The sequence below is a fragment of the Maylandia zebra genome, linkage group LG18 (genome assembly GCF_041146795.1).
Source record: "Maylandia zebra isolate NMK-2024a linkage group LG18, Mzebra_GT3a, whole genome shotgun sequence".
Taxonomy (NCBI): Eukaryota; Metazoa; Chordata; class Actinopteri; order Cichliformes; family Cichlidae; genus Maylandia; species Maylandia zebra.
In genome coordinates, this window is record NC_135184.1 from 10,523,677 (window position 1) to 10,549,374 (window position 25,698).

Here is a 25,698-nt window from a genome sequence, read left to right on the forward strand (position 1 = left end):
ATACAGCAGTATTTGTAGTACTGCGTACCTCTGTGTATGAGTGAGCAATGTTTTTTTTCTGTCCTCACATCCACAGGTAGACATAACACTTCATAACATTTCATTTGTGTATACAATGTAACACAATGGAAGACTACTTCATCATGTTGTAACCACAACTATAGCCTGTTTTTCTGGCCTCTTTCTCAACTCATGTCTGTAACCCTCCCACTATCACAAACACACCAACTGATGAATGAAAATTAAGTATATAAAGTATAAGTATATATAATATAATAAGTATATATAAAGATATCACCTAGAAAGAGTTTTACACTTACAGTACTGTTCATTCCTGTTTTCCTGGGTTAAATGTAGAAGTTGGGATGTATGATACTGTGCAAAAGTCTTAAGCCACCCTTTATTTCTTTATATTTTGTTTCCAAGCAGCCAGAGCTGTCATTTTTAAAGTGGATTTGAACAATAAGTGCCCAGGCTTTCTGAAGGTTTCCCAAAGGTTTTCTTCGGACATTGACTTCTTTTTCGCTCATTTTCAGTCCAGTCTGTCTACCTGACTATTTTTATTAGAGGAATGCTTTTTCATTTGTTAAACCACTTAACACTGGCCTATGAGTCATCCAACCATTAAAAGGCTCCTAACTTAAGGGGTGAACAAGTATAGAACCAGTGTCTATACATTTTTGTACAGAAGAAAAACACCATCTACTGTAGATGAACAGTATCTTAAAGTCATGTCCTTGAGAAACAGGGCACTGGTGTACAAGGTACATCAAATTAACAAACACAAGAACTGGAATAAAAATTTTAAATTTTTGGTTCAAATTCTCATCAGGTCAAGAAGAGATGAGTGCAGTCATCTGTAAAACACGGTGTAGTTTCTGTTACGGTTTGAGACTGCATGTCAGCTAGCAATGGAAAGCATCTTATTGAGAGCAACTTCATTTAACAGCTTGACAATGATCCCAAACCTTTACTGCCAATGCAGTAAAAGTGTACCTGGATAGAAAAACCACACAGTGAGACACTGACAGTGATGGATTGGTCTCCCCAGAGCCTGCACATCAACATCATTGAAGCAGTATGGGATCATCTTGATAGAGAACAGACCAAAAGACCACCAACATACAAAGTAGAGCTTTGAATGTCCTTCAAAAAGCCTGGAGAACTATTCCTGAAGACTGCTCAGGCTGTGTTTAAGAATAATGGTGATAATACCAAATATTGACTGTCAAGCTCATTAAATTTTAAACTCTGTATCTTAATTTACATACTGTACACTTTCCATGCATGTTTGCACATGTTTAAATAAATAACTGGACCTATAGCCCATTTTCTTAGAAAAATATAAAGAAGAGTTTTGCGCAGTACAATATGTGATTTGTGATACAGTAGGCACTAACCTTTCAATAAACACCTATAATTTTGCTTTGAAGTCCTCCTCTTGTTTACTGCCTCCTAACATAATTAACCTCTGTTGTTTCTAACAGTATGAAATTGTTTTCTACTAACCCTCTCCCCACTCTGTTTCCTCTCTTCAGAGAGCTATTGGGAAGTTTGTCTCCGCTCTTCTGGCTTTACCCAAATCTGTCATTAAGCTGCCTAAAACTGTGCTGCAGTATGTAGTGAAGGCAGGCAAGGTATTCACCGTCATCTAACACAGCTGGCTCTCTCTGTGAACATCTGCCAGTTCAAATAACAACTAACACCACAGACAACTGCCTTTCCAGCTCGTGTTTGGTGAACATGCTGTAAATTAATAGATGTGTTTATTCATCCAGTTCCAAAACACTAAACTTACATAGATCACCAAATTCGACTTGGAACGAGAATGTTTTTGTACCATGTATTGTTACTGTCTGACTGATTGGTGTTTGCATGTGTGTCATGGCCATTTTATGTGGCCCGCTGCTCTGACGATCTATCACATATGTAACGTACAACATAATTCAAATTTGATCTGTGGTCCCTATTCCTGGTAAAGATTTTTTTTTTTTGGTATAAAATAGGTATTATAGGTTGTTACACAAGTTTTAGAAATCAAATGTCAAAAACTGTTTGGAAAATGATCTCCCTCGCTTTTCTTTCCTTTTTTGTAAAGATTTGGTGTAAAGTAAGGTGATGGTGGTCTTGCGTTAAAGAAATCTCAAGCATATTTTGTTTAAAAGGCAAATAAAAGATGTAATTGGTATTTTAATCATATGAACATTCACTATGATGAATTTCTGATTTTATTTCTAGGCTAGTTTTAAGAAATACTAAAATAGAGCACGATAACATTTACATGACTTTTAATGATTATATATAAACTTTGTAATATTTTTTTTTCTGTTGTGGCTTTGGCATAATTCCCCTCAGTGACGTTCATTAAAACTTAACTGCTACCCTCCTTTCTCCAGTATATGTATCAAACCTGGATCACAGACCCCAAAGCTGCTCTCAGGGCGCGAGGCAAAGCGAAGCGCAAATTTTGGAAGAGATACACGAAAGGAGTTAGACACAGAAAAAGCAAGAAAGATGGTAAGTCAGCTCTAGAAAGGAAATTTTTTCCTGACTTGAAACAGACTTTAAATTTATACTAAACTGTCTGTACTGTACATCAGCAGGTCGCGTGACCATCGACCTTGGCGAGCTGTCTGATGGGCAAGAAAAAGACGATGAGAACAAGAAATCTGGTGGCCCAGGTTGGTTTTATGACACTCAGTTTTACAAATTACAGCTCTCCAATTTACACTGACCAAATTCTCCATCATGAGAAAAACTGGTATACATATTAAAATGTATTTTTGAGTGGGAATCTTTATGCTATCATTATTTTCAGTGATTAAATCAGATTAATATTTATTAGATTGCTGGTTCATGAACCTGCTGTTTCAGCAAATAAAACAACCAGAAATAATGTCATACTTTTTGGGCTTGATACTGTAATTGATTAACGTGTATGTGTTTAGAAAACGGTGCAACTTTTGTAAATCCCCTGTAAAACCAAACAGATTTATGGGTGCAATAACCTTAGTTCAATAAGGAGCGATAATTAGTAGGAATTAAATGTGATATATTAATATAAAAAATCAATCTAGCTATTTGGCGATTAGACTCCCATGGACAATCACAGCAAATCAGGATCCCAACGGTTATAGGAACTAAGGCAGGAATTACTGAAATCATTATTTCAAGGAATTTTACTGGCATTCGGACATACAACACTGTCAATTATTTAATGAAAAGGTTTATTTAAGTATGAGTTTTTAATTCGACCACGTTTAATGCATTTTCTGTTGTGTGCTCTTCCTCAGATAACATCATCAAACGAGTGTTCAACATCATCAAGGTCACTTGGATGCTCTTCCAGACGACGGTGGAAAGCTTCACTAAATGGATGAATGAAATGTGCAGAGAGTACATTGACATCTCCACTGTGCTGCGTTTAGAGCGCTGCATGCTGACTCGAGAGGTCAAGAAGGTATGCAGCTCTCTGCAGTGACCTTAAACATGTAGAAGTAGGGTTAGTTTAAATGTGCTTTCACTGAATCATTTATAAAATCACTCAGTGGAATACGTATGATCAGATCTCTTCTCCTCCCACCAGGGTAACGTGCCATCCAGAGAGAGCATCCATGTTTATTACCACAAGGCCATGAGGCTTAACATGTCCAGACAGGCAAGCATGGATGTGCTGAGCGAGGACGACTCAGTCTCGGGCTCCATCGGGGTCCGCAGAGGGCGAGGAGGTTACCGGATGGAGAGCCAGGAGTCCACGGCCTCCAGAGAGAGCATGTCCAGGTAGATTAGCAGTGCAATGTGAAGACTAAACGAGATGCCATCATGAACGGTTTCAGGTTGTCTTTATGTGCAGTATTGTGCAAATGTGAATGTAAAAACCTGTATATGTTTACTGCTTCAATGCATTAAAAACAAACAAGAAAAAAACTTCCTACTTATCATAGTTTTCTATCAGCACATTATCATCACACTGAGCCATTTCACCAAAATGCTTTACTGTATCTTTGTGTTAATCATCACATGATCTATGATCTTTACAGATGCTTTTTATTTGCAGAATATCATCTCTTTTGTTTAACATAACATAGATTTCATGTCATCCTTCTTACCACTGATCATCCCATTTGTCACTCTCACAACCTATCAGTGGCTGCACTGACGCCACCACACTGTTTTCTCGTCAATCCACCTTGGAAGACTTGGATGCAATGCCAGAGTGCATTCCCAAAACCAGTGAGCGTGCCAGGCCCAAACTTAAAAGATCACCTAGGCTGGATATGTCCAGCTCATCAGTGGACAGCGGCAGCAGCTTCATATCCAGGTGCTGGGCCTTTGCATGTACACACAGAAAATATCATTGCATCTCTTCTGTCTTTTTTGTGTTTTCATCAGTCTTGCATTGATTATTAACGTCTGCTGAATCACTGCATGATTTCTATTTCAAACTTTTTTACTTTTGTATTTCATTCTGTCACAAATCCATTTTTAACCTTAAACACAAGTTGTTGTTCAGTAATAGTATTGTTACAAGAAGGGGTTTTGTAAATTGTGACCTGCTTCTTTTAAACAACTGCCTCTTTCTTTTTTTGGGTTGGACCGAACAGTAGTTTTACTTTGACAGGGAGAGTTCCTTTCTAATGGTTTGCTGTTCCAACTGTCCCAAATGATGTCTGCTTGATTTCTTTCATGGTCACAAGATGAACTTTAACAGCATATTTGTTAAAGTGCATCTTAGCCTTCTGCGCTAACCAGCTATTATTCTTCTGTTATGGTTATCATTATACTGAAAAGGCAGAAGGACCATTATTTGGAATTGTGATTGTCCAGAGGCTCTGCCAGTCATGCAACACTGAGATGATCAATCCAGAATGTGATACATACAGCAGTGTGAAATAGTGTTTGACCCCTTCCTGATTTCCTATTTTTTTCACTCCATAGTCTTCATTTTTGTTTTCTAAAGCCATTCAGAGTTGGACTTGCTGGTGCGTTGTGGATCGTTGTCCTGCTGCAGAACCAATGTGTGTTTCAGCTTGAGGTCAGGAACTGATGGCTGGACATTCTCCTATAGGATGTTTTGCTAGACAACAGAATTCCTGGTTCCATTTATCACAGCAAATCTTCCTGGTCCTGAGTCAACAAAACAGCCCCAGACCATCACACTACCACCACCATATTTTATTCTTGGTATGAGGTTCCTTTTGTGAAATGCTGTTTTACTTTTACGCCAGATGTAACACGACTAAAATCTTGAGAGTTCAGCCTTTGTTTGCCGGTCCCCAGAGTATTTTCCCCAAAGTCTTGAGGATCATCCAGATGTTTCTTGGCAAATGTAAGACAGACCTTTGTGTTCTTTTTGGTCAGCACTGGTTTTCCCCTTGAACTCTCCCATGGATGACTTTTCCCCCCAGTCTCTTTCTTATTGTTGAATCATGATCTCTGACCTTAACTGAGACATGTGAAGCCTGTGGTTCTTTAATGTTGTTCTGGGGTCTTTTGTTACCTCCTGGATGAGTCATCAGTGTACTCTTGGAGTAGTTTTGGCTGGCCCGTCACTCCTGGGAAGCTTCACCATTGTTCCAAGTTTTCTCCATTTGTATATAATGGCTCTCATCGTGGTTCAATGGAGTCCCAAAACCTTGGAAATGGTTTTGTAAGCTTTTCCAGATGAAAGATGTCAGTGTCTTTGTTTCTCAGGTGTTTCATTAGATCGTGACATGATGTGTTGCTTTTTGAGAACTTTTTGCCTGCTTCTCAGACAGATTCTATTTAAGTGATTTCTTGATTCAACAGGTCTGCCAGGCGTGAGTGTGTTTAGTCAAACTGAACTCAATTTTCCAAAAAATGTGGTTAATCACCGTTAATTCATGATTTAACAAAAGGGGCAATTACTTTTTCACACAGGACCAGGTAGGCTTGGATAACTTTTCTCCCTTAATCAATAAAAACATTATTTAAAAACTGCATTTTGTATTTACTCGGGTTTGATGGTCTGAAACATGTAAATGTGACAAATATGCAAGACACTAGGAAATCAGGATGGGGGCAAACACTTTTTTTGAAGCACTGTAAAAAAACAACTCCTGTTGTGTTAACCCATAATTTGTGAATAACTTGCCAATAAGTTAAAACAGGCTAAACAGGTGGATTAAAGTAATATATTTTTTAATGCAGAAATTTGCCCTTAAACATTTTTAGGTCCTGTCAGTGCTTACAAGTAAAACTCCATAATACGGGTTAATGTAGTCTAAAAATGTATTAGTGTGTCTACACGCTTGCTTTCTGCTTGATGCCAGTTTTTTATTTATTCCAGATATAGTGAGAACCCAAATCAATATTTAGAAAGTACAAATAAATTGATACATCTGACACAATCCCTGTTTTGTTTTGTCTTCTCGTTCACAGTGAGCCAACCCAGTGTGTCATAATTTACTCTAGACAGGGAACTACTGATACCATAGAAGAAGTGGAGGATGAGCACGATCAAGTGGAAGACAAGCAGCAAGTTCCCTGGGAATCTCAACAGTTTGATGAGATTGGGGAGGCTGAGGGTGTGGCATTGAGTGATGGAGAGCCCAGGGAGAAAGAAAAAAAAGAAGAGGAAGAAGAGGTGGTCGAGGAAGGGCAGAAGGGATTAGAGGGTGAAGAAGGACTACAGGAACAGCAGGACCAGGAGAGAGAGGAGGCTCCCTGGGAGTCTTTTGGTCCAGATGAGGGCCCCTCCTTAAGAGTGGAAGAGTTACACGCTTCTCCTTCTGCCCAGGAGAAAGAGTTCATCACTGAGAGTGAAGATGGTGCAGGACAGCAGGACCTCATGCCTACGGAGGGTCAAACAGAGCTGCTCTACACTCCAGATACAGATGCCTCTAAAACATCTGATGCGGATGTGCCTCCCAGCTACAGCAAGGCAGTCAGCTTTGACCGCTTGGAAGTTAGTGACGATGAGAGTGACACAGATAGGAAGAGGTGCATGGTCATGACCTCAGACAGCCGCTCAGACAGCAGGTCGGACATCATGTTGCCCTCTATGACTACTGAACTGACGGCCAGTGAACTGTTGCTCAACAAGTAAGTTAAAAAAAATATATTGATTAAAGTTTTAGACCTTAAAGCAGGGATGTCAAACTCATTTTACATGCTGAGCCACACATAGAGCTCACTATGATCTTAAGTAGGGCAGAGCAGTGAAATCATGTGATAAATGTGTAAAATGTCTGCAAAAGTTATGGGAATTCATTAAGCAGAGTGTCCTGTAATTATAAGATATGAAGGTTTTGTTCATTTACCATGGAAAAACAGGAACTTTCCTGTTATTTAATTGTTTTTCTGTTAATTACTTTGGTCTATTATGAACGGCAGCCCTTATAAATAGAAAAAGCTGTAAAACCTATGATATTACAGTTAAGAGTTCAAATCTATTCACTCCTTGACATTTTCTAAAGCTGTCTAATGGGCCCGATTCAATTCCTTGCTGTGACAATATTGGCCCCCAGGCCTTATGTTTGATACCCCCGACTTAAAGCCTTCTGAGAGTAAACTATCTGTCTCTAGAGTCATTCAGTTGTGATATAATTTCTGTCTTTAAAAAAAAAATCAAACATAAATAGTTTTTCACTGTTACGACCTCCATTAATGCCTCCTCTGTCTGTCCAGGATGTTTTATGACGAGGAGCTGGAGCAGTCAGATAAATTCTACCAAAACCAGCCTCTGTTCCTCCAGCTTTGCTACGCCCTCTACAACATGCTGGTGGCTCACTCAGAGTTGGTGTGCTACCTGGTCATCATCATAAACCACTTGGTGTCAGCCTCTTGTGTTACGCTGGTCCTTCCCATTACCATCTTTCTCTGGGCAATGTTGTCTGTTCCACGGCCCAGCAAGCGCTACTGGATGACTGTCATCATCTATACTGAGGTGCAGACAAACATGATGATGATGTTGCAAAATAAATAACTAAGATTTTCAAGAAATTGTTAAGTAACTGTGTGTTTCTATCATTAATTTTCAAATTTCAGATGTCTTTTTTGGGGGGAAATGAAGTAGATAAAGGATCTAAACATAAAGGAAAAGATTGTTGGTTTTGTCCACAGTGAATACTACAAAGTTAAGATGAAAAAAAGGCAACAGGGAACATAACAGCATTTAGTCTAGCAGATGATCATCAGGTTCCAGAGTAAAAGTCGGACTTGGTGTGTATTTCAAATTGATTGATGATGTTTTCCTTCCAGGTCACCATCGTCATCAAATACTTCTTCCAGTTTGGCTTCTTCCCGTTCCACTCGAGCGTAGACAAGAACAAACCTCTTCACCCTCCCAACATCATTGGTGTGGAGAAGAAAGACGGTTACGTCCACTACGACCTGGTCCAGTTACTGGCTCTCTTCTTTCACAGGTCCATCCTGAAGGTGTGGGCAAACACAGAAATATATAGACGTCTCCCTCACATGAAAACAAAGACCATAAAAAACTATCGCCGCATACTGTTTTTAGAGTTGATTCTCCTGAAGTACACTCGTTATATGTGTCTTGTTATTCATGACATCACTGACTTGATATGAATTAATTTTCAGAGAGACAGAAAATATATTTCAAATATCTGCAGACAAAATAAAATTCCTTTGCACATTTTATGGACTGATTTATGCATCTGAGAAGGCCAGTATTAATAAGTACCAGCTTTTGGCAGCACAGGCTGGCTGATACACAAAACTGAATGAAAAGCCAGTATTTGAGCAATTTAGATGTCCCTGCTGGATTGTTCTGCACAGTTTATTATCAACAAATGAAACAAAAGCAGTTTAAGACTGCATATCTCCAAAGCTGTAAACATGAAATGAGATATCCTTCTGGATACACAATGACACTTGGAGCTAGCTAGTCTGTGATATTTTCTTAAAAATGAAGATAGTGTCTTTTAGAATCAGACTTAGATTTATTGACCAAGTATGTGTGCACTGACAAGGAATTGGGCTCGAGATCATTCTTTGCTCTCAGTGTAGAGAAAAGAGTAAACGACAGACTATACTATCAACATGACACAGACATACATAGCATATTATGGTGCAATGGTACACATGATGGACTAAAATTATCGAATAAATAAGGGATGGATGACTAGTTACTGTATATACTATAGGTGAGGACACTATAAATTTACAGTACAGAGCAAAACAGTACAGCAGCAGGTATGATAGTATAATGTTTAAGTACAGAGAGTGCTGAGTATTCATGAGAGTGACGCCCTATGGAAAGAAACTGTGCAGATGTCTGCTTTTTTTGGCATATTGGCACATTTTGTAATGGTTTAAATTGATTTGGATTTGTGAAAATATGTCCAATGTTGCCTCCTAATTCTAGTCTAAGGATCTTTGCCAAAAATTCCAAACCCCACCTCTTGTATCATTTTCTCCCAAATCCATCCAGAACAAACTAATCCCTTCTGTTAGTGAGGGGAGAAAGCAAAATATGAAGAGTCAATGTTAGGCCTCTTCTGAGAGAGTTTTTCTCCCATGTGGTTTGATTTTTCTTTTCCACTTATTCCCTATAGTTTACTTTAAAATATTTACTGTATTAAAGGAAAAAAATTAAATTTCTTAGTATTTCTGTGTGAAACAAGGACTGTATTACACCCTGATATCCAAAAATGTTGTGATTCTGTGTAAAATGTAAAGGATTTGCAAATCTCATAAGCCCATATATTCGCATCAGGTCATAGAAAACACATCAGATGTTTAAACTGAGACATTTTACTATTTCATGAAGAATGGCAGTGTTGGTCAAGTTACTTGAAAAAAGTAATCAGTAACTAATTACTGAAAAAAGTAATCCCGTTACTTTACTGATTACTTATTTTCAAGAGCAATTAATTACTTATTTACTTGGTTACTTAGTTACTTTTTAAAAACACGATTTACAACCTGAATAGGTGATAAAGTGATAGATCTTTCAGCCCAATTCTACTTTTTCTGCATAATCCATCATACACAATGTAATCAAATGAAAAAGTCTCTTTTTAAAACTTGTTTTATTAGTTTTAATCTTTTAACTTTATGCATGAAGCAAAAATCTAATTATATGCAACATTCTCTGACTGGAAGAAATTTGTTTAATATTTAAACCTATTTTCTGCACATTCCAGCACATAAAATATTTTTTTGTGTTTACACTCACTCTTTCAAATAGATGCAAGTAAAACACAGCAGAAAATAAATAAAGTCAAAGACTCAGCGGTCCTGTTCCTGTTTTTTCACCTGTAAAGCAGGAGTAGGGTAGGCGGAGGTTTGCCCTGGTGCAGGTGTGCCGCAGCGGTCAGTGGAAGAATCCGCGAGTTTCTCTGTGAATTTCTCATTACGTCGTTGCGCACTCGGGTGCTTGCTTGGAAGTTTAGGGGTTTTTTTCGCTGTAAAAAGACGTTTTCTTCCCACGCACAGCGGAAACTAATGTTTTTGTCACTTTTTATGGAATCAAACCCAAAGTAAGGTCAGTACTTCCACGCTTTAAACGCTGCATGCTCATGCTCTTTCCGTACTCGATATATGATCCACTGTTGATCTGCACACAGCTGTTGTCACGAACGTCGCACTCGCTTACGTCACTGTCATGAGACAGTCTCGCAAAAAAATCACGGTTTTAGTAACGCAGTAACGCAGCGTTCCTACGGGAAAGTAACGGTAATCTAATTACCGTTTTTGCAATAGTAATCCCTTACTTTACTTGTTACTTGAAAAAAGTAATCGGATTACAGTAACACGTTACTTGTAACTATGTTTACCACTGTGTAGGAGCCCCTCTTCTTTTAACAACAGTCTGTAAACATGTAGCAACTAATGAAACCAGTTGTTGGACTTTTGAGAGAGGAATGTTGTCCATTCTTGTCTGATATAAGATTTAAGAACAAGGCAACAAAGGATTTTTTAAATTGATACCACATGTGTATCTACTAGGCTGAGGCTGAGGGGTTACGCTAGTTGCTGCCAATATTTTTATGTCATATAATGACTAAAATGCGGGTTGTCATTGCTTTCTGATATTTTCCTTTTTTTTTCTTTTTCTTTTTTTTTTTACAGAAGACCAGCTTTTTTATGAAGCCTTGCATTTGATTTTTTGGTCACTTATACTTAGTTTACAGATTATACTGCATAGAATCAACCCATATAACTATAACAACAACAACAATAATAATAATAATAATAATAATAATAATAATAATAATAATAATAATAGCAAAACTGCTCAATTAAATATTACAAAAAAGAGCCAAATAAAAGTTCCATTATGCTCGATGCGTCACTTTCGTTGTGGGTGTCACGTAGCGATTTTAACGTTGTATTGTCAGCTGGTCGTGCACCTCTCAATATTTGAAAGGCCGATTACTGTGATCACTCTCATCTTCTATTTCTAATGAGTCCTGTTATAAAACCTAATGATCAGTCACATTTACTCCCTAAACCGTTATGGGAAAAAATGTTATTTTCAGTGTAGCAGAGATAATATAAACTTAGGTTTTTTTTTATTTTACCTGTAGAAATTGTAAAAGGAACCAAAGAAGATGTATTTATGTTGTTGGGAATTTGAAGTATTTGAAGTAACGCTGAGATAAAAATTAAAGATTTGTTACCACGATGAGGGTTTGTGGCTTCATTGGTTACATGTATCAGGGATTTTAGTGATATTTTTATGTTTTTCTTTTCTTTTTGGAGGGTAGGACAGCTTTATGACTGGGGAAAAAAACCTGTTCACTTTCATCTTATTTGGATATGGAAATAACAGTCCTTCCACCTTTCATTACCAGTGCCATGGTCTATGGGATGAGGATGACCCCAAGGTAAAGAAAGAGGCACCTTGTCAGTCTGAAGAAGTCAGAAGTCAGTCTGAGTCTGAAGACGAGAGAAAAGACGAGGAGAGTGAGAAGGAGTCGGAACCGGGCTCGTCACTAAACAGTGAAAGGAGAGGCTCCAATCAGACCCTGAGGTCCATAAACTTCGGGACCTCCATAGATTCAGGACACGTTCAGGTGCCCTACTCGCAGCAGCAGCAGACCTACCAGCGGCGCAAGAGCTCCAGTGGAGGCTCACACATTTCTCATCCATCTCTTCACTCTTCTGCAAGATCTAAGAGAGGTGAAGGCTTTTTTTCCCTTTTGGCCATTTCCTGCTACTAAATTGTTGTTGGATGGTGGATTTAAGAAATCCCCTGCTGCAGTATTTCTGTAAAACAAACACCTGGAAGAAATATGATATTTTGTGGTAACCGTAAACTTTGTTCTTTACAGTAAAAATAACGATAAATAGAAAGTCTTGCATTGGTATTGCGTTTGTCAGTAACTCAGAGCTTTGACACGGGTCATTTAAAACTGAAAATGTAAATTGTTTCCACAGGAAGTACAGCTTCTCGCAACAGCAGCCGCAAGAGCGGCAGCGAGGCCAGCGTCCATCAGAAGACCCGCAAACAGATGATCATAGAGAAACTGAGGGAGCAGCTCTTCAAAGCAAAAGCTTTCATCATAAAGCGGTAGCACAAAACATAGCTGCTTTGTAAAAGTTGAAGTGGCTGTGTTTCTTTTTTCTCTCTCTTTAATTCCACCCACAGCTTCTTACTGACTATAAAGTGTGTTTGTAATGTTTTGAGAGCATTGCTGAGAAGTGTGCTCAGCAAGTATTCTTGATGAATGATGTAAGATGCACTGTGGAAAACCACCGTGGTGATACAGCAGCTTAAACCTTTCAAAGGTCTAAATTTGGATCTTTAATTACAGCATTCCCGTTAGACCGTTCACTGTCATTTTTGTAAGTGCTGCAACAGACACTCCAAACATGTTATTGTTCTAAATTTAATTGCAATGCAATGAGCGGTTTCCCAGATATAATGTGTAAGACAGTAACCGAAACCCAATGTTTTGCTCAAAATAAGTTCAGCTCTTCATATGAAATAAGTGCTGTTATATAGACTTGTTTGAAGTGATTTTGTTTGAACGCACAGAAAAAAACCTATAAGCGGTTTTTAAATGTAAAGCAGATTTACTATCTTTATTTCCAACTACATATTTTTATTCTTGGACTTAGAGTAGCTTTGTATGATTAATGGTTAAAAACAATCCCATTTTATCTTATCCTTTTGTAAGACCCCCAGTTCATCATTAAACTAAGTTAAACTGCACAGGACACTTTAAGCTCTTGTTCTTCTGATTGGCTTCCCTCAACAAACTGAGGGTTTGATTAGCAGGCAGATGCTCACACAGGAGGCTGTAGATGCAATATCAGATTCTCACTGACATCATTAAAACCCAACAACTGAAAAATTCCTCCATCCTAGTGTTTAGAGTAGTCTGAAGGCTGATTATTCTCTTCTGCGCAGACCTCAGTATGTGAAACTTTGTAAAAGATTCCTTACAAAATGACACAGTCTCAGAAAGGTCACAAACACAAAAAGCTTCAGGCGTCTGTTTGATCGCTTTCTAATAACACTGATTCTGCTCCCTGTAGGGTTTTGGGTATCTATCTTCCCATGAGGCAGTTTTTCTATAACTTGATTCATCCAGAGTACAGCGCAGTCACCGACGTCTATGTGCTGATGTTCCTCGCTGACACGGTTGACTTCATCATCATTGTGTTTGGATTCTGGGCATTTGGTGTAAGTTTTGAATTTATCTGCAGAAGAAAATGACAGTGTTCACCTCAAGTGACAACAACAATTAGAATTTTGTTACGTGACTTAATAAAACTGACTTTTATGTTTACCTTTTCCTTGTAGAAACACTCAGCGGCGGACATCACATCATCGCTGTCAGAGGATCAGGTCCCGGGAGCTTTTCTCGTCATGGTGTTGATCCAGTTTGGCACCATGGTGGTGGACCGGGCCCTCTACCTCCGAAAGTCTGTTATGGGCAAGGTTATCTTCCAGGTCATTCTGGTCTTTGGCATCCACTTCTGGATGTTCTTCATCCTGCCACAGGTCACAGACAAGTAAGCGCTTCATCTTAGCTCACGTGAGAGCTGAGATGAATCATCCTAATTAATTTAAATGATAAAATACATCTGACAGCATGGCGTCCAATATATTTGTGCATTTTTTATTTATTTTGCTCTTCAAAGTTAGAAAACCAGCTGCATTCTTTTTTCAGTTCAACAGCTGTCTTTGTTTTCTTCCTTTCATAGACGTTTCAGTGAGAACACAGTCGCTCAGATGTGGTATTTTGTCAAGTGCATCTACTTTGGGCTGTCAGCCTATCAGATCCGCTGTGGTTATCCCACCCGTGTTCTGGGAAACTTCCTCACAAAGAGCTACAATTATGTCAACCTCTTCCTGTTCCAGGGGTGAGTTATGCAGAGAGAGTTTCATTTCTTCCAGCTGGACAAACATGTCCAAGGCCCTGCTAGCTGCTGCTGCTGGTGCTGGTGAAGCAGAATTGCAAGGAGAATTGTATAGAAACATAAGCATTGGTTTTCGCTCTAGTTATGTTATATTTGATCAGTTTAGCATTTAGAATTTAATTCATTAATGCAGCTGAAACGGTAAGCACTAACATTAAATTTATAATAGATTCATAACAGATCTCTAAAATATGCTGTTTGGATACTTCGATTTATGAGCTTATTACTATATGCATTATTATTACTTATTTGACTGCACAGCTAGATCCAAAGATGTATTAGCTTGTGTTTTAGACTGACCTATTGCTAGCTGGTACTTTCAGCTGCTTCTGTATTTCATCGTCTCTCACCCTTCTGCTTTTTCTTTATTTATCTGATCAACGTGTCTAACATTACATGGTTCACACTGCCTGCCTTGCTGACAGAAACAGAGAGAGGGAGAGAGTTTGCATGTGGAGCCTGCGTGCATGGAAGCTGCAGAGAGAAAGAGAGAGAGCTTGCATATGAGAAAGTTGTGCCTGATGTGTAGATTTTGCACAGCTCTGTTTGCTGATTGAGTTCACCGTTTACCAGCAACAAGAAAATCACCATCAGGCCACTGGGAAGGCCTCCAGATCATGTGTGAACTAAAAAATATGAAAGTCAAGCTATGCATAAAAGGGTGTGAAATTAATAAACACAATACTTTTTCTACCTAATCTATATCCACTTTTCCGCACATCTATAATTGATAACAAAAAATTCATTATTTTTTGGCTAAACTGAATGAAAGAGGAATCTTTGGTGTTATTTCTTCATCATAAAAAAGCCACAAAAATGGGTTTTATTCACTTAATAGCAATTTAATGTGTGTTTTAAAATACATGGCGGGTTACCAGCAAAGAGAAGGGATGTCTCGAAGGAGAGGATGAGCCCAGCAGTGTGAAAACAAATACAGTGCACTGCTGTTTCTTGTATGGTCATGCCGACTTTAATACAAAGGACTGAAACCACACAAAACTATGACTACTATTTAAAATAAAAAATGTATTTAAAATTACAAAAAAATATTTCTAAATCTTTGCATATTGTTTAAAAGTAAGTTATTTAGTGAATTGAAGCAACAGTTGTTGTAATTTGATGCTATATAAATAAAATTGAATTAAATTAAATTGAGTAGTTCCAAAATACTCTACATGTGAAGGCTATGCGCTATGGTATAAAATCAGGAAGCTAAATAAGTTTGGCATGTATGCTGTAGACTAAAGGAGTATCTTGTTATATAGGCAATAATATCATGAGCTTTCACATTATGCCAGATTAATAAAGAAGATATGTGGTTTTCAGTTTCCGTCTAGTACCTTTCCTGACAGAGCTCCGAGCCGTGATGGACTGGGTTTGGACCGACACTTCGCTGTCTCTGTCCAGCTGGATCTGTGTGGAGGACATCTACGCTCACATCTTTATCCTGAAATGCTGGAGAGAGTCAGAGAAGGTGTTTATCATCATGGCACTAGTGTAGTGTAAAAAAATCTGTTTCAGGGCCAGTGTCTGTCATGTTGGAATTTAAACTGAAATTTACTTTTGTGATTTATGGAGGTAAATCTTATATATATATATATATATATATATATATATATATATATATATATATATATATATATATATATATATATATATATACGTATATATATATATATATATATATATATATATATATATATATATATATATATATATATATATGTATGTATATATACATACATATATATATATATATGTATATATATATATAGTGAAAAATTTGTGCAGAGAGAAAGAGAGAGAGAGAGAGAGCTTGCATATGAGAAAGTTGTGCCTGATGTGTAGATTTTGCACAGCTCTCTGCATTTGTAATAACAAAAGTGAAAATATCTTTATTCACTGCTCTCTCGTAGTTGTTACCCAGTCAGTCTGAAATATATCCCTCCATGAAACTTTTTGCACATTTTTACTTTTACAAATTTGTCAAAAAAAATTGCGTTGACTTTGTTGTTAAAGCAAAGGATCAGGGGGAATTCTGTGTTACGTTCTCCATCTAATACCAGTAACTTATTTCAGTGTCCTCTCTGTCATCCTTCTGCAGAGGTATCCCCAGCCACGAGGCCAGAAGAAGAAGAAAGTGGTGAAGTATGGGATGGGAGGAATGATTGTGGTGCTGCTGATCTGTATAGTATGGTTTCCGCTGCTCTTCATGTCCCTCGTGAAATCTGTAGCTGGAGTCGTCAACACTCCGCTGGATGTCTCGTTTGAAATCACACTGGCAGGCTTTCAGGTGTGGACACAATTTCTTATATAAAATCATTGGCACCTCTTTTCACAGGTCCTTTGTCAAATGTCTAGAGGTAACATTTATGGTTATGTGGTACCTGTGGACTGAGGGAGATATTTTAGTGTATTTAGGGTGGAGGATTTAATGTAGTGTGTTTGTATGTGTGTGTATCAGGCATAGTTTCACAACAGTTACTGCACATTAATCTGTATGAATAAATTAAGTTCACCAGAAACAAGTGCTTGGTTTAAAATCATTAGAGGTGTATTCACCTTTAACTAGACTTTTTTCAAAACGTTGTCTTTCCACAGCCCATCTTCACCATGAGCGCGCAGCAAAAGCAACTGCGGAATGTGACGGAAAAGGAATTTCGCAACTTTGTAGAATATTATAAGAAGAAAGATGTAAGTATACGAAATCAAATACAAATAGAAGATCATAATTTACAAACCATAATGTGTTTTCAATTTGAGAAATAAATACTTTTTTATCTCTGATGTAAAGTAGTTCCCATATAATGCGAGTAGTTCTTTCTCTACTAAAGTACCATAGACAGTAAAAAGGATCGACGTAACAACGATGATGTCATCAACTGGTTTTGGAAGCTTATTTTACGTATTGACTGAGAAGGTCAAGGCTAGCAAATTTGGTTAGCAAGATCCATCCATACCCTTAAATCAGGGGATAAATTTTTCCTGAAGGAAACAAAAAGATATGTACTAATATTCAGTGGAAGATTATAGTTAGATAGTTGAATTATAGTTGAATCTGAAACAGTTTTAACAATCAACAGTCCATTTGTGTATGTGTGCATGTTGACCTTAATTTAAACTTGCTTAGCTGACAGATTATTGGTTTAGTGCGACTGAATTATATTTATTCCAATTGTTTGATTTTGTGTTTGGATTAGGACGCCATGCAGTGGCTGGAGAGCTACATTTATAAGGACCTGATCATTGCTCAATTGAAAGGCAGCTCCAACTCTCTGTGGACCATCAGTCCGCCCAGCAGAGCTAGCTTGATAGAGATGTTGAACTCTACTGATGATTTCTCCATCACTGTGTCCTGGTCTGTGCAAAGGTACGCAGGGACAAATGTGTTTCCAGATAGCTAAAACTTTATAATAACTGTTAGTAAAGGGTTAATTAATAAGTAATAAAATTTAAGTTATTTATTTTATCATCATGAAACAAAAAAGATAATTATTAAAGAGCATCGACATCACATTACAAGTAGTGTATGACCAAAGACGTAAGATCAATGACATTCTGGCAAAAGTGCAATAATCACCTCAACTGGCGCCTATCAATGTGGAAGAGTAGCTGCTCTACTCGGAGTCCCTTCCAAAATACTACAGTCCTCACCCCATCTCTAAGGGAAAGGCCAGCCTTCAGAGCACATGTTCCCCTATAGAACTGCCGGGCTTTTACCTGACACCTTTCACCTCAGAGGAGCAACCTTGTGTCCAGTCTATGCTCTGTCTGTTTATATGGACAGAACCCAGGGTGACCAGCTTTTTGTGTGCTGGGCTAAAGCACAAACTGTGCCTCTCCCACTGGATAGTAGGAGCAATTGCCGTGGCCTATACTAACAGGGGTCTTCAGCCTCCTGCTGGCCTGGGGCACGTTAGGGGTCCCCACTACAACCTCATGGGCTCTTTTTAAATCAATTTCCATCCAGGAGGTGTGTTCAGCTGGATGCTGGCCCTCACCTCACACATCTGCACATCTGTTTTACAAGCTAGATGTGACAGCACTTAACCTGGTGCATTCAGCCCTCAGTGTAGGTTCTTCCCAGGTGGGAGCGTCTCCTCTGTGAAATGTTATTGGGGGACAGTTGTCTTCTTAACAGGCATGTCTCGGAATCAGGGAGTCAGTATTTCTCCCACAGTGAGAGATGAAATAAATGCTGTGAAAGAGAACATAAGGTTATGCTCATGCTACTCAAGAGAACCGGGGACCACCCTCCTTGCTATGGAAGTGAGGAAGAAGTGGACTTGTTTTGAATAACATATGACAATGTCAGCCTATTATATAGGGAGGGCCAAGCCACTCCTGACACTGGAGTCACTCAGCCATACATACACATTCATCATACCTTGTTGTCAAAGTTTTTGACCCATAGACATCAGCAAGGGCTAGTTAAATTGTCCCTCATTCACAAGACTTCTCCTCAGTCTACCAGCTTTGTTGCAAATCTGCTTTTTCATAATAACCCCAATTACCTTGCTTCGCATCGAACAACATTTTAATTTTAAATGTAAAGATACAAATTCCTTAAGCATAATTTAAGTATGTTTTTTCTCCTTTAGAAACGCCAGCCTGGGAGCCAAGGCAGAAACAGCATCTGGAAAAAAAACAAGGTTGCTTACAGACGAAGACAAAAACATAAAACAGGACCTTATAGATCTGTTAAAAGATGAACGTAACATAACAGAAGTGTGAGTATAGTATCAACCACACATTTTCTCTTTACTCTTTGCCAGTTTGTGTTCTCTAGTAACCAGGAGCTGCTAAATGTTCCCCCTCAGCTAAATAATTTTCCCTCTTATTTTCGAAAGTGCCAATTAAAATTTTATGGCTGTACATAAATTAAGTATGGAGAGTATTAGTAAAGCAAGTCCACAGTGACATGTGAAGACAGGTGTCACTTATATGCATTTATTTAACATAATGACTGGAAACAGGGGCAAAACTAACCTAGCAAACAATAAAACCTAACAGCACTTAGTGGTAGCATATTTTTCAACTGACTGGTGTGTTTTGGAGCGAGACAAGGTCTTTTTAAATATAACATAATCTGTATATAAAAGATGGACGAAGCCATGCTGACATCATCCGTTGGTTGTGAAGCATCAATGGATGTTTGTTTTTGTCAGAAAATGTATTAAAATGTGCAAAAAGACAACTTCTTTAATCGATAAACAGTTTGGTGTGATTTGGTTATAAGTGACGAATTCTGGGAAAAATATGTGAATATGTGATGTTTGCTTTGTTAGACTGAAGTGGATTTACAAATCTGTTAAAAAGTAAACATTTTTACAATTAGTAAGGCACGCCTCTATAACATACAAAACCATAATATAATATAATCATTAGAATTGTTATAATATTTATAAAATATTAACTTGCAAGCACTTACAGCTTTTCTTTTCCTGCAGGACACTAACAAATGTTTTCCCTCGCTATGTTCGAGCACCCAGCGATGTGGAGTCCAAACCCGTTGAAAGCCTTTACAGAGGTGACCGAGTATTTGTCACTGTGTACAGAGTGTTAGAGTGATGTGAATTTTTCATCCTTGTTATTTGATTTGGTAACAGTAAAGAAAAAAAATAGTAAAGATGCTCCATCTCAATAGGAGATGTAGTAGATTAGAATTTCTGACTATTAAATATCAAAACATATTCATGCTTTTCAAAAAGTACATAAGCCATTTTATTTAATGGGTGAGTAAATTTCTTTAACATCAATTTATATACTTACTTTTGATGGACAAAGCTTTTGTATATTTTTTTCCAAAATAAATCTGATTTACATTTTCTGACAAAACTTCTTTATTTCTTTATCGTAGAAACGGACGGTTGCCCAGAATATTATGACATTAAGGTGAAATTGAAGAGAGCTAATGACAGCAATGATAAAGAATGGTGGATCGTCCATCAGACAGAGCCTAGCAAGACCAATCTAACCAATCTAAAGTCTGCAGGCCTGGAACTGTTCGTATTCAGCGACCAAGTCAGCCCGCCCAGTTTGGGCTTTCTAGCTGGATATGGGTACGTGGTTTGTGATATTCTGTTGTGTATTTCAGTGAAATGTTTGTGTTTATATGTAAAAAATTATATTATGAAAGTTACTGAAAATTGTACAGCCAGTGGGTTAATAGCAGTTATAGCAGAAATAAAGAATAATGAGAGGAGTCACAAGATAAGTAAGGATAGGAACTGATGCTTACTGATTGAAACTAATCTGACTGATTAATTTCATTTCATATCAGACTATTTTAATGTATTTAAAACCAGTTTGAATGTTTAGTTAAAGACACTGACACAGAATAGGCAGACTGTGTTGGTGGACTATATTTGCTTCACTGAGCTTTTGTTACCAAATTGTCACATTTCCCTTTTTTCATGCGAGACACACCCTTATCAGCAATAAATGAAATATTACATGTTTTACATTCATTTCTACTATGCGAGATTTGTGAATGTTACTTTGACATGTATAAAATACCTAATGTTGTTCATAACTGGGGGCGGTCTCTTATTCGAAAGTGAAAAACATTTTTTAAAGATATCTAACAAAAAGGTAACTAGAATTGTTCTTGGTTCGTTTGATTTCTCATCTAAGAACCTTCTTGAGTGAAGTTGAAGCAGTGCATCATGGGAAGCCCCCAGCAGCCTAGGCTTATTGCAGCATAACTAAGGGAGGATTCGCCTGAGTTCTTTTTTATGTGTATATGATACAAAATCAAAATGTAAAGACAAATGACCAAAAATGGGGTTACGGCTGGATGCTGATGAGACAGCGTGGGATCGATTCATATACTTTTTCTTCACAAAAATGAACCGAATCCTTTGGCAGTTGGGATACAGAACAATCAAATTATTTTCTTAGAATATCATAGAGAAGTACAGCGTTCACAGCTTTTGTCAAATATCATATGTTTTACCTTTTTGATACATTATATTTGGATTTCTAGTCAGGGAAATAAGAATTTAAAAGAATCCAAAATCTGAATGTTTTCTTCTTCTCCTTCCTGTTTAGTATCATGGGCCTGTACGCCTCTGTGGTTTTGGTCATCGGCAAGTTTGTGCGCGAGTTCTTCAGTGGCATTTCCCACACCATCATGTTCGAGGAGCTGCCCAACGTGGACCGCATCCTCAAGCTGTGCACCGATATCTTCCTGGTGCGAGAGACGGGGGAGCTGGACCTGGAGGAGGACATGTACTCTAAACTCATCTTCCTTTACCGCTCGCCAGAGACTATGATCAAGTGGACTCGGGAGAAAACTCAGTGAGGGAAACTTTAATGAATGAAGTTGAATCAGATCTTTTCAGAGACACTGGATAGTCGCTCTGTTGGTGTGAGCAGCTATTTTAGCCTCCAAAGCAAATGAAGGCCAACTTTATCCTCGTCAGCTGAGCTCGGGCGGCAGTGATACAGTGTTAGCTCCAAAGGGAAACACCTTTTTATTTGGACTTATAAACTGGGGTATTTTTTACTCATTAATGACAACCTTGACTGTCACAATTAATAAATTTGAGCACAGATTTCCAGGTGCTGTATTTATCTTGCAAAGGTTTTGCCTCCAGTGGATAAAATAAGCAGGCGGTTTTCAGTTCGAGGTGTTTAGGCGCAATTTTCCTGAAATTAAAAGACAAAAAGTCCCTAATTTCTCTTCACATCTGTCCCTAATATTTTCAAAATCGCATGGTAGGTGGAGAGAAACAGTAACTGGCTGCAGCATTACTCTTTAAGGGCTTCCCACTGACAAATAAGTGGACAACAACGACCACACAAGCACAATCACATATTTTACCAACTGGAACGTTTGGATTTTGAGACTGTGCAATGCTGAGCTGCCATTCCTATAAGATTTTTAAGAATGTGGAGCAAGGGAAATTTGACTTTCAGACATCACGATTACTTTTTTTTTGTTTTTTTAAAGAAATGTCAGAGGCCACTCTGGAAACAAAATGCAAAACAAAAGATTACCAGACAATCTTTACTTGCCTTATTTTGTTTGTATGAGAAGAACTGAAACTCTTACGAACTACATACCTTTCTCAGGAAGAGCTGTTTTCACAGATAATCATTGTATGTTACGGTAATATGTAGGCTTTTGTGGATCTTAAAAAACATGATATTGTAGAAAAGACGAGAACTATTTAAATGGCATGAAATAAAATGTGGAAACTGTTCGGAGTTTTACTGCACAGTGACACAGTTAAAAGCTGTATTAAAGAAGGACTTTTTTCCTGCAGAGATTGACATTTTTTTGTCATTCATCAACATTTTGAATCATCTGCAAGCCGGTTTGAGTCGAGAGCAGCAGAGGTCTGGTTTTCTACATCAGGGTAATGTGCTTCGGGCGGTAGACTCTTTGACTTGTGGACCTCGCTGGCACCCACAGCTGTGCATCCAGTCATCAAAGAAGAAACACACAAAGGGCTGAGACTTGGAGCCCTTTGGTCCAAACTATGCATTAGAGGACATTTAGCATGAGTGAAAACCTTAATTATTGCCATGACTAATTTGCAATACTTGTACATAGGGGTTACATTAAAGGGAAAGGTCGCAGGGGAATGAAATGTGAAAATTGAACTTGTATGTTAAGGCAATGTCCAAAAATCTTCAAATAAAACATGTGGAAAGGTGTGGCGTTTTTTGCACTCGGCTGTTGTGTGTGTGTGAAGATGGTCTGTAAGTCTGGGGGTCACATTAGTGGGTTTTAACAGGATTGTGATGGAAAAGAGCTGCAACATGCGTGGCTTGGACCCCCCCCCCCCCCTTAAATTGTAGCTTCTCTTGCTTAATTTCATTTTAGCATATCAGTTTCTCTCTTTTGATTTGTGATAATTTATTTTTTTATTGTGTGTCATGACAATTCTCCAAAGTTACAGTCCTGTAGTTCATGGTAAAAATGGGTAGTGGAAGATAAAAGAAAAGAGATAATAATGGGACAGATGACTAAATAATAGGATATTTTATGAAACGTGTGTTAGAGGTAAGTATACAGTGCACTCACGATGTTTGAAACAAAGACAATTTTTTGTAGTGTAATTTTGCAACTGGAGGCCGCAGTTAAGGTGTAGCAAAGCAACTCCAGGGTGGAGACTTCTGGCAGATATCGGCTGTAAAGAGTTTGTTTTCAAACATTAAAAAATACTCTTTAAATTTATGTTAGTTTGTCCCATTATTTTAATGGGAAAAAGTGTGTAAAAATGACTGCAATTCTTAAACAGCTCGTGCAAAATTGTTGTATAATCCCTTGAATTAGAGCTGGAAGTCTCCACTTTAATCATATTGATTGATTTACAATTAACTGTAATGGTGGGCAAAGGCAAAACTGCAAAAGGGCACTGTACATGTGTTCTGTATCTATGCACACTGTCCTGCAGAGTTACAGTGAGAAGATATGGCGATACAGAGAAGAGTTAGTCCTTCTCCTGATTTCCTTTTTGTGTGTGTATGTGTTTATCGCAGTTAAATTTTTCAGATCATCAAACAAATGTAAATATTAGAGAAAGACAACACAAGTCTTGCCTACTGCACCCCCAGTTAGAGATACACCAGAGTTCATTTCTGCTCTAACCACACCCAGGCCTGATTACTGCCACACCTGTGCTCAATCAAAAAATCAAATGGAGCAGACTCAAAAGCCAGAAATCATGCTGCATTCCAAAGAAAACTCAGGAACTGAGAATGAGAAACAACATAATTAAGATCTTTCAGTCGTAAAATGTTATAAAGCCATTTCTAAAGCTGTGGGACTCTAGTGAACCTCAGTGAGCGCCATTATCCACAAATGGCGAAAAAACTGAACAGTGGTGATGCTTCGCGGGAGTGGCCGGCCGACCAAAGTTAACCCAATAGTATAGCGAAGACTCATCCAAGAGTTCACAAAAGACCCCAGAACAACATCCAAAGAACTGCAGGCCTCACTAGCCTCAGTTAAGGTCAGAGTTTATGACTCCACCATAAGAAAGACACTGGATGAAAATGACCTGCATGGCAGAGCTCCAAGACAAAACCCCCCACTGCTGAGCAAAAGGAACATAAACCTCGTCTCAGTTTTCCCAGAAAACATCTCGATGATCCGCAAGACTGAAGGGATCTTCCGAAGCTGAACTCTTTTGAAGATTTGAGTCCCGTTACGTCTGGCGTAAAACTAACACAGCATTCAAAAAAGAAACATCATGCCAACAGTAAAATACGGTGGAGGTAGCGTGATGGTGTGGGGCTGTTTTGATGTCTCAGGACCTGGAAGACTTGCTGTGGTAAATGGAACCATGAATTCTGCTGTCTACTAAAACATCCTGAAGGAGAATGTCCAGCCATCTGTCCATGACCTCAATCTGGAGTGCATTTAAGTTCTTCCGACATCCACTCTCAGTAAACACAACTTGTTGCTGAATCCAAGAATGCTAGCTACAGCTCTGTGAAGAAACCTATATATAAACAAGATTGAGAAACACTGCTTACTTCTCAGGGTCATGAATGTTGCAATGACGTCGTCTGACCACACACGGCATACAGCAGGCACAGGGGGAGAGGAGCCATCCAGCTTGTTATCAGCAGACAGTTGCTAGGGAAACGGCATTCATGATTTGGGGTACATTAGTGTACACTATGAGTAATTAGAACATCTGTTAATGATATAAACAGGTTATGGAGTAACATATACTGCCTTTCAGGAAAACGTTTCTCACTAAACAAGACAATGCCAAACTACATTCTGCACGTTCTACATTAGGACAACAGTAGAGCTCCATAGTAAGAGTCTGGATGCTAAACCCCTCAGACTTGTCACTCATTGAAAGCAGTTGGCATATTGTGGAATGAAAACAAGAACTAAACACAGATGAAATCTGATATCAAGAATGCAAAAAATATTTTATACTGAAACCATGGGGAACAGTTCCTGAAAAGTTAACGCGATTCTTTTGTTGAACCTCTTGAATTAAAGCTGAAAGTTCATATTTCAGTTGCATATTGATTGTTTATGCTTGTATGCACATTCTATGCATGTGGTGCTGTGCAGAGAAAAACAGAAGTTTGATGAGGAGAAAAACAAAATCTAGCTAATAGAAAATGTGTCATGCGTAAGTGGTTTGAGTGTGGAAATATTAGGTTTGCATTTGTGGGAAGATTCCTTGAGTCTCTTATCTTTTTAAATTTGAAGTTTTGCTTCATCATGTTTTAACACCTGTAGAATCCATAATTTGGGGGAAGGTGGGTGAATGCGATTGAAAATATAAAGACCTAGAAACTAAAAAGGACTAAGCCCTAGAAAAAAAGATTTGTCAGCGGTATTTAATTATT

At 38.2% G+C, this 25,698-nt stretch overlaps 1 protein-coding gene across 7 annotated transcripts in view; it reads left to right on the forward strand.

The window, feature by feature from the left end:
* Positions 1-23,031, forward strand: part of piezo2b (piezo-type mechanosensitive ion channel component 2b) — an 89,806-nt gene extending 66,775 nt beyond the window's left edge. For 2 of the 7 annotated variants that reach the window (XM_076876314.1, XM_076876316.1), the window contains 22 exons: positions 1,539-1,637; positions 2,397-2,517; positions 2,601-2,681; positions 3,294-3,460; positions 3,587-3,780; positions 4,148-4,321; positions 6,403-7,065; positions 7,651-7,909; positions 8,224-8,400; positions 11,787-12,114; positions 12,373-12,505; positions 13,477-13,624; positions 13,745-13,956; positions 14,149-14,307; positions 15,691-15,838; positions 16,469-16,657; positions 16,966-17,058; positions 17,565-17,734; positions 18,966-19,094; positions 19,815-19,894; positions 20,225-20,426; positions 21,418-23,031. In XM_076876314.1, the coding sequence (XP_076732429.1) occupies positions 1,539-1,637; positions 2,397-2,517; positions 2,601-2,681; positions 3,294-3,460; positions 3,587-3,780; positions 4,148-4,321; positions 6,403-7,065; positions 7,651-7,909; positions 8,224-8,400; positions 11,787-12,114; positions 12,373-12,505; positions 13,477-13,624; positions 13,745-13,956; positions 14,149-14,307; positions 15,691-15,838; positions 16,469-16,657; positions 16,966-17,058; positions 17,565-17,734; positions 18,966-19,094; positions 19,815-19,894; positions 20,225-20,426; positions 21,418-21,670 (4,179 nt within the window). In that variant the 3' untranslated portion in view covers positions 21,671-23,031. The remainder of the gene's footprint in view (positions 1-1,538; positions 1,638-2,396; positions 2,518-2,600; positions 2,682-3,293; positions 3,461-3,586; positions 3,781-4,147; positions 4,322-6,402; positions 7,066-7,650; positions 7,910-8,223; positions 8,401-11,786; positions 12,115-12,372; positions 12,506-13,476; positions 13,625-13,744; positions 13,957-14,148; positions 14,308-15,690; positions 15,839-16,468; positions 16,658-16,965; positions 17,059-17,564; positions 17,735-18,965; positions 19,095-19,814; positions 19,895-20,224; positions 20,427-21,417) is intronic. The other 5 variants (XM_076876315.1, XM_076876319.1, XM_076876317.1 and 2 more) reach the window with 5 other exon arrangements.
* Positions 23,032-25,698: the final 2,667 nt, after the last annotated feature.